The 9433-nt window shown below is 50.2% G+C and overlaps 1 protein-coding gene across 1 annotated transcript; it reads right to left on the reverse strand.

The window, feature by feature from the left end:
- Positions 1-3294: 3294 nt before the first annotated feature.
- On the reverse strand, positions 3295-6714 carry FIESC28_03997 (uncharacterized protein; the record flags this gene model as incomplete). The annotated part of the gene is made up of 1 exon (XM_031158146.1): positions 3295-6714. One exon carries the CDS (start codon positions 6712-6714, stop codon positions 3295-3297), a length of 3420 nt encoding a protein of 1139 aa, XP_031017846.1.
- Between the last annotated feature and the right edge of the window lie 2719 nt (positions 6715-9433).

Raw genomic sequence — 9433 nt, forward strand, 5'->3', positions numbered from 1 at the left:
AGTGGCAGAAAGATGGAAACTGGAGTAGGAAAGCTGAAATCTTACAAGAGAGACACACACTACACATTTCAGCCAAAATTTGGGGGTTAGCCTTGTCTGGACATGATGGACGGGGGTCAATTCTTGTCTCTTGTTTAGTGGCTTGAGAAAAAGAGACGGGAGGATCTTTGCCTGTTGATTTAAGCGCTTGGGTTCCATGGCATGGATCAACATCTTGCTCGTGAAGATTGGTTGGTCTACAACCTCGTCACGATGTCTCACTCTCTTTTCTCTGCTCGGTCGACCTCTCCGACTCATAAAATAAGCTAGCCACTTTGTACGCACATCGTCATTGCACGATGACGTAGGGGCAGTCGACATGGGGGAAGGAACTGCCTTAGCCTGTGACGCCAGGGTCTAAGGCAGTTAAATTAGCCTGATGAGCAAGAGCCGCAGGGCGAAAAGAAAAGAAATAAGAAAGACATAAGGCGGCGAAAAGAAAAAAGAAGGCGAATGTTGTCGCAATGATCAAAAGAGAAAAGAAAATAAACATACATACCAGCAGCAATGTCAATCACTCCAATTGAGATCGATTGATATCCAAACATATCGTACTGTAAAAAGTATATGTCTTTGCCTTTCATCTCCAACCAGTCAAAAGCCTAGAATTCATCACTCGCCCACCCATCGATTTTCTTGTGTTCCCCCCGCCCCTCACTCCCCCTTGTGTAGTAAAGCGAAAAAAATGTAACGCCAGGGAAAGGGTTGGTTGCCTTGTCTAGTAGCGTCGTGCCAAGACAGCGTGTAAGTCAAGCAAACCACCAATCGAACTGCCCACTTGGCCTGAGGCTCGGGGATAAAATAGCGTGTAAGTGGATTTCCTCTAACACGCACGGCAAGAGAGATGGGCTTGGGCTTGGGCATGGACTCTCGGATGACACCCCCATCCTCTGATTCACCCGCCCCCGAACTTCCGATCAACACCTCCGAGGGTCCTACCTTCTCTTGAGAGAAAAAAAGCTCCAAGGGGTGTGTCCTTGCCTCTTGTCTCCTTCTCCTTCGACTATTTATATTCCTCTCTTCCTCCCATCTTTTATCCTCTTGTTTTCCTCTCATCATCAACCACAAGCCTCAACTCCAAGAACTTCTTCAACTCACAACCAAACTACATCTTTAAGAACATCTTCAACTACTACACCAAATACCCAACATGCCTGCCTACGAGTACTGCTGCCAGTGTGGAGGCATGATTGTCATCAGCACCACCTGCACCGCTTGCGGTCACAAGCAGTGCAACAACTGCCCTCTGTGCTAAATGCCTTCACTGAGGAGTCTCTACGACGACGACAACTATCTCACTCCTTCTCTCACTGCTTCGACACCTGCTATGGATCAGACTAGAAGCTGCAACACCATGAGATGAGAGTCTGGAACACTCGCTCCAATGGGACACGACAACCTGGCGACTTTCAATGATGGCGCACCTACTTGCCTTCATCTTTCTCTACTTCTCTACCTTGACCCGGTCGTCACCTTCACTTCTTCGACTTGATTGATACCTTATTCCATCGGCAAAACTGGTTTTCTCAGGTCTTATTATTTTTGGTCTTCGGCGAAGGTTTCTCTCTGCTTGCGAGGCGCACAAAGGAAGAAATGACGTCGGTGGTCTTTTTCTGCAAGGGCGTTTTACTCTACTGTATCTTGCTTCTACGCTTTGGGACTTGTCTCGGGGGAAGGAAACGGAACGGAATGGGCTTTTTCAACTGTACAAATATCGATACCCGCAGTCTATTTTGGCGACTGCTTGAGAATTAGGGACAAGAACAATACCAAAGCTTTTTTTTTTCTTACAAATATCTTAAGCCAAAGTTTCTCAAAATTCCGAATAATCCACTTCTCGGCGTCTTTTCGCCCGGCGCTTTGATGGTCTTGTACTTGCTCGAGTAATTCATCTGTAAACGGATCTGTTGTTTTGGTGAGTGGGATTCAAACGCTCCAATCACATGCTCAAATTTTCAACCACATCGCTATTTCGCCACCCACTGAACCCTTGAAAAGACCCTTGTTTCAGAAGGGACAGACCCCCAAAAACCTGGACCGTGAGTTCTTGCCGGTCTCGTCCGAAAGACCAACCCGGAAACTCCCTCAATTACATAAAACCGCCAACCTCACGTCGGCCCTTTTACAAGCTGCAAAGCCCACTCATCGCCACGTAGCAGTGAAAAGAGAAGGAAAATAATTTTTCAACTGGGTTTTCGTAGGGCTGAGGGCTTAATAGCCTTGGTTTGATGTTGGGACGTGAACGGTGGTGGTGGGTATGCTCTTAGCCGCGTTCAACGACTTGAAAGGATATATCCAACACAAGTCTGTGTGTCTCGGGGATTTCCAAATACTCGGGAATGTACGTTTATCTGTCGATTCTATGTGCGTCTAGCTGGTTGTCCAAAGGAAACTTGAAAAAGAGACAAAGGCACGGGTTGGTACATTGTCGTCACTGTTCTTTGTTACGAGTAACATTTCTCTTCGCAGGATAATATCCAAGAACGTCTCTGACGTACATATCTTTCTAACCAGTCCATACCTTCGTAGTCGTAATAGAGGTAACCGCCATTCTTTGTATGTCCTGACCGTAATGCGAGTATGGGATAACCTCATCATTGAACCTGGCTGATGTTCTAATGGAAGTTCAGCGAATGATACTGCGCTGGGCGGACGTTGCAAAAGGGACTGAACAATAATATCACGTCTTTAATCCTCGGCACTGACGTTGAACGCGAATGTCATCTTTGGTATATAATAGTTTTGATGGCCAATGTGATCTCAATTGACATGGTATTTCCGTTACGCCTTTTGGCCGTCTGCTTCCAATCCTATACGTGCAAAAAACCAAACACCTCTTCCAAGCCTTTGAATGCATGCCCGCTTATTCCTTTCCATTCTGCTTCCAAACATTGCTTCCTTCCACGCCTGCCCTGTCGCCAGTTTCATGAATCAAAGGCCTGCTTGATTCTCTGACTAGCCGGGCTCTCAGTTGCGCCTGAATACTAGATCCCCGGTATCCCTCAAACACTCATGTAAGTCCCTCCCAAACCGAAACGCGCGGGTGACAAAAGTCTCAACCCTCGGAATACACATCAATGTCTAGACCCGCGGTCCAGCACTTTGCTGGGGCTGAGTCTTGGGATTAGGTTTTAAGGTGAAAAGACAACAAAATAAGGAAAGGGGCCGTGAGGTATCTTCGTCGTTAACCCATCGTTATGGGCGAAATATGAATTAATAGAATCGAAATGTTTTGAACGCGGTTTCTTTGTACCGCTAAATCATGCCACCGGGAAGCACGTTGCTGCTCGTGCTAGGAGGCATAGGCGGAGGAGCCATCGGTGGCGGAGGGTTTTGGAGCATCGATCTCGCTCGAGCGTTTACGTTAGCCTCACTAGTGGCTTTGCGTAATCGTTGGCGATATTGTCCTGCGCCTTCATCATCTTCACCTCGGAAGCCACGTTGTTCCATGGGGTTACCGGGGCTCATAGGTCGATGGTGGGTGTTCATGGTGGCATCACCGAGCGCAGCACCTGTGTTCTTGCGTCGGGGGTTGATAGGGGGTAGAGGAGGGGCAGTCATGTTGCTGTGAAGGTTGGGAGTAGAGACCGCACCACCGCTGAGAGCAGCCAGTCCAGGTCGAGGACCCATCTGCGAACCGAAAGGCTTCATCGAAGGTTCCGACATATCTCGGTTTCGCATCATGCCGCCTGGCATAGGAGGTCCGGGGCCATAAGGCCGTTGGGATCCCGGGCCATGGCTGGGGAAGCCGTTGGGGGATGGCGTCCCGTTAAGGGGTGAGATGGGCGATGGCTGGCCGAGATCATAACCATGAGCAGGGTGAATATGCAAGCTGTTCTCTGGGCGATTAAAACGTCCAGGAGAGGCGTTTCCGGGATACGGCTGCTGAGGAGGCATGTGCGGTGACCGTCGCATTTCCTGGCCAGGCGCCATGGGTGCTCTCATCATCGGGCCTTGTCGAGGTTTACCATTGACTCCAACTGGGGAGCCCAAGGGGGGTCCTTGGTATTCATCACGAGCGAAGGATCCATTTCTGAGACGAGGTGGTCGACTGCCTGAGCGTCCTCCGCTGCTTGCTTCAGAACCGCTTCGGTCACGCTCAGAGGGTGCCCTAGATCCTGAGCGGGAACCGGCACGAGAGCCGGCACGAGAGCCACCGTTGGCTCTGGATTCCTCGCTGGGAACACGGTTGTACGAGATTGGAGGGTAAGGTCGGCGCTCCTGAGATGGTGCTCGGGATGACGATCCGGTTTGAGCTCTCTCCCTGGTGGTTACAGGAGGATTCTGAGGACCCTGGCGACGTTGCTGAACCTCAAGCTCTTTCATTCTTTGGAGTTCCCTGCGGGCTTGACGGAAAGCCTTGAGACCGGCATGAGGAGCCTCCTTATCATCCGAGTTAGCATCGTTCAGTCCCTCGGGGGATTGTGTCATTCTGTCCGCCTCAAAGGTATCTCGAGGGGGGGAAACAGCTGAAGCTGGTGATGTGCCCCGAAGACCAAGGAGCTTCTTCGCCTTCGACTGACCGGCAGTCTCTCGACCTCTTTCGCCTAAGGAGCTGATGCTAGACTTGGACTTCAAAATACCCAGCGCGTTCGGGCGTGGGGGTGGTGGCAGTTCAGATAGAGGAGGGGTTTCTGGTGCAGTAGCGCCGCTGTCAGACTCGACGAATGAGGTCAATCTCTCCCTAACACGTCGCGCGCCGTCAGCGAGATGGCGAGCAAAATCGTCTGTCTCCTCTTCCTGCTCTGGCTGATGGGTCTGTTTCGGTTCCTGGACAGGCTCGGGTGCAGGCATAGCTTGCGATTCCATACGACCAGAAGAGAGGGTGGGACTAGTCACGCTGCCGTCGATTGACATAGCCAGGTCTCTCTCAATCGATTCCCATGCATTGGAGTCAAGGGATTTTGGCTCATACGCATGTGCGTCAGGTCGCTCGGGAGGGAAACGGGAGGACAAGTCAATATCGTTGGGCATGCTGCCATAAATTGATGAGGCGCCACTGTCTGATCGTAGATGCTGCCTGACCATGCCACTCAATCCTCCTGATGTTGGTCCTAAGGTGGGAGAGTCCTTGGGCATGTTGTCTGTCTTGACAGATGCCACGTCTCCAGGCCCATCACTAATTATCAGAGGCGTTGGCATAGCAGACCGTCTAAAAGCTGGGTGTTGCACATCCGCTGGCCTCTCAACAGTGACTTGAGGGGTAGTGGCGGAAAGATCGGGGCTGCGGACCGACTCATCATCGTCGTCGTGGAAGAAGGTCGAAGTCTGAGACTCTTCATGAACTGTAGGCTCGGTCTGGAAATCGCTCTTCTCCACATGTGAACGGTGGGTAGAGGGAGAACGAGAACGAGAGCCCGACAAAGAAGGGTTGGAATCGTTACGGAACCGCTGGGTGGGGGTTTCCCGGCCTTGCTGCATTTGCACTTGCCGTTGAGCAAATCTTGACTCATCATATTGACTGTTGTTTCTGCTGAGCATGATGCTTCGGTCGAGGGGCTGAATCTCTCCGGTTTCACTGATAGGGGGGCTGAGAGGGGGTGTGGCACCAAAGGCCTTCTGGTCCATATTGGGGAACTTGTTCACAGAATCCGCGGGACTCATCTGAGATGAGGATGGAGGGCTGAACGATCGTAGGTTAGGAGCACTAGCCTTCGCCAACACTGAACGAGTCATGAAACGATCACCAAATGTTGCGCTTGAAGGAGATGGCACGAGAGGAGTAAGATCTGGTGTTCTGCTTCCAAGAGTCCGCTTCGATAGGGTGTCGATTCTTGAGAGTGCCGACGTTTGTTGGTCTTGTAGATCTTGATTCAGACTTTGCTCATACAATCGACGGGTTCGAGTCACGGTTCTTTCCACTGGAGGTGTCGGACTCGCAGTACGGAATGTGTTGGCGAAAGACTCTCGGTCCTTCTGAGAAGAGCTGATAGAAGTAGCAGCTGTGGAGTCCCGAGCTGCAGACGGGCCGGAGGAAGTCGTTGAGTTGGTCTCCCTCTTACGGTCGTAATCTGTCTGAGAGGGAGACTCGGGCCTTCCTGCCTCAGACTCAATCGACTCGCTTTGTTGCAGATCTAACGACTGACGATCCTTCTCAGATTGTCGCCATTTTTGGAAAGCTGACTGGGCCACATCGTCGCCATAGAGAACACGGCCACTCATAGCCCCCTTGTTTCCTCCAGTGCCGATTTTGTACACCTTTTGTCGGCCTCCGAACAGATTGTTTCCTTCAATTGGTTTTGAGCGGCCCATGACACTCCCGTTTATTGAGGAAGCGTCGTCGTTTGATGCCACGGATTCGCGCGCAAATGGAGCTCTCACTGATTCAACCTCAGCAATGTCTCCCAGTCCAGCAGCAAAGCCAAAGTCCATCATCCTCGATTGCCTATTGGGAAACAGAACGCTATCGTCACTGGCTTTGCCAAGCTTTGTGTTGGGATCATCTTGCTCTCGGAGCATAGAGAATCGCGCTGAAAGGTTAGTCATAAGAAGACTTGTTCGAAAATCGTCGGTTGAGGGAAGAGCTGTTGTAAGATCGAGTTCTTTCTTGGGCTCCTCTTCAGGAGCCTTCTTCTTGCCGAACATCCTGAAGGGGCTTGAAGATTCGGACTCAATCGAGGGCCGAGGAGCCTCAACCTCATCCTTGCTCTTCTTCTTGTTTCTGAACCGATTCATGGTGAATGATAAGATCCGAGGATGAAACGTTATTTTGCCTCGGTCGTATGATATCGCAGAAATATGTGTTGCGGAAGCTTTAATTCATCACAGGAGATAGATTCGTCGAAGTCGAATTAGACTAGTAAATGCACCAATCCTGCTTCGAACACTGTTTCAATTAGCTTGCTGACTTATTTCATAGGACGAATTCGAGAAAATGAGAATTTTGTAGAGCAAGTGGTACTTGATTTTGATCAAGAAATGTGGTGATGAGTTTGGGTCGAAATTGGTATATGGGCAGTATGGAACAGCTCATCCAAAGACAAGCATGGGACAATTTCGTACCTGCTCGAATTCTAAGCTAATAAAAGCCTATGTTGAACCAGAAGTCTGGATGTAATTTCGAAATCTTGGATGTACGTTGATTCGATGGTCGCGAGGCACGGGAGGCCAGTATTATTCGCACTCGACGATTTCGAACAGAGGGTGTTGTCGCTGGATCTGTCGTCGATCGATATCTTCGTGGAGTAGTCTATTTGTGCGATGTGAAAGTTTGTTGCGGACCGAAGACGGGCGACTGCAGGCGAGGGTCTCTTGTAAGAGAGATGAGGAAAAGCAGGTAACCGAGTGGTGACTAAACGAGAACAGATGGAGTCCAGAAATGGAAACGAACGAGGCAAGTTTGGCAGATAAAGGAGTCTGTCTCAAACTTGAGGAGAAGAATGAACAAAGCAAGTCGAGCGAGTTTTCCGCTAAATGCTCGACGTTGTGGTGAGTCTAGTAGGCCCTGTTCGGTTTGGTCTGGTCTGGTCTGCGGATCTTAAGGGAGGACGCAGTCACCGGGTGCAAAGTCCGAGAGGAGGGATTATCAAATGTGACTTTGGTCGGCAGTTTGATTTGATGTTTAATCCGGGGTACGACTGGATCAACACGCGAGACTCGACTTGACTCGACTCGGCTCGGGTAACGATTGATTTGAAGTAGTGAAAAGTAACGAAAGGACGAAAAAGAATGAGTGAATGAGGTTGGTGAATGGTCGAACAACGGGAGAAAAGACCGTTTAGGGACGAGTTGTTTGAGCCAATGGAACCAACAAACAGGCAAGCACTGAAGTTTTTCTTCTTTAAGGTAGCAGGCAAGATGAGAAATTGGTGACCACGATGAAGGGGGGATTAGATTGACAGGGCGCCCCAGTGCAAAAACGAAGGAAGGAAGGGATGAGAGAGGTGGGGTGTGCCAGGAACAAGGGGGAAAGAGGGTGTGGGGACAGGAGCGGCTAGTCGTAAAGGGGAAAGGTAGTGGGAGATACAACAGGCGATATGGCAGGTTCGCATCAGGCTCGCTGCATGAGCGTGTTAATTCATACAATATGTTCTTTTCATGTCATGATGCATTACAAAATGCATCAACCGCATGGTATCTATCTGGTGAAAATCAAAGCGGAGAGACAATACAGAATGATACAGAAGTAGAGCTTCTGTGTATTGTTGCCCTCAATGAAACGATAGATCATGGTAACCAGGATACCTTAAGCTCAGTGAGATGGTGTTAATGGGCCCCGTGCAGTGGTAGGCAAGAGGTACATATGCAAACGCGAGTACGCAGCAGAAAACAGGACGAACAGTCCATCTGTTGGGTACCAGCTGCACAGGGGACGGAACATGCAAGCACCAAAAAGGGGTGTCACTAGAGAATGTAGGGGGTGGGAGCCTACCGTCTCCGACATGGTGCGGCAAGGGAGGAAAGAACCAACAAGCAGCGCGGTCCTCGTTGCAACTGTCAAGGTCCTGTAAACTGGAGGCTTCCAAGCTCTCGACCATTTCTTAACAGGGCTTCCAGCGTTGTTTGGTGGACTGCCGTGGCTCCCAGGTCCCAGAACAGTGGGAGAGGATTCCCTCGGACCTCCACTAATGAATGATTTTCAACATGGAAGGAGCCCGACCGGGCCCAACAGATCGTGGACCTCACCCACTTCCACAATTAATGTGCCTACTGCAAGGCGCTGGAATTCTTCATGATTTGTTTAACAAGGCAGACATGCATATCGGCTATGTCACCTTGACTTCATACGATTCAGAACACCCCGGAGTAAACAATCAGCTCGGACAGGTGTCTCCTTTTTTACGCGTCAACGATCAGGAGAACAAGAATCCATCCTTGACCGTGGAATGAGCAGCCAAAGAAGCGTCGCAGACATGATATCGTACTATAGCACATTCACCAGCTCCTCGTGTGATGAGCACAAGGTACAACGCCTGTCCGACGTACCAATTTAACATATCCCAGGTCACCGTCCGAAGCCCGCCACAAACCATATGCGTGTCGCACCGCAAACGCCAAGTCTCTCCCGTCTTACATACCCGTCTGCCACAGCTTCTGGCCAGTTTTGAAGGCACCTCAAGGGACGGAACTACGGAGAAAGCCCAGACGCCCAGTCGTATCTAGAAAATATTCTGTCTGCTGCTTGAACTCTAGTACAAAAAGACAAGGTTTGTAGAGATGCCTCTGACGTTTACAAAACCAGGATTCGTCGCAAATACCCAAGTGCAACCCTATCATGCTTCAAAAAGCGACGCAGAGTCTTCTATTGGCTGTGTTATCCGACACTTCACACAAAGAAGCAATGTTATCAGCCCTTCGATGTCGCCCAGCTGCCATGCTTGGCTCAACAGCAATCAGGGGCCAGTGGCTCACATTTCCAGGCGGGCGGCTTTGGGGCTTGAAACCTTCTCCACTC

Source organism: Fusarium coffeatum, assembly GCF_003316985.1.
Source record: "Fusarium coffeatum strain FIESC_28 chromosome Unknown BRIP53273_contig_82, whole genome shotgun sequence".
NCBI lineage: Eukaryota > Fungi > Ascomycota > Sordariomycetes > Hypocreales > Nectriaceae > Fusarium > Fusarium coffeatum.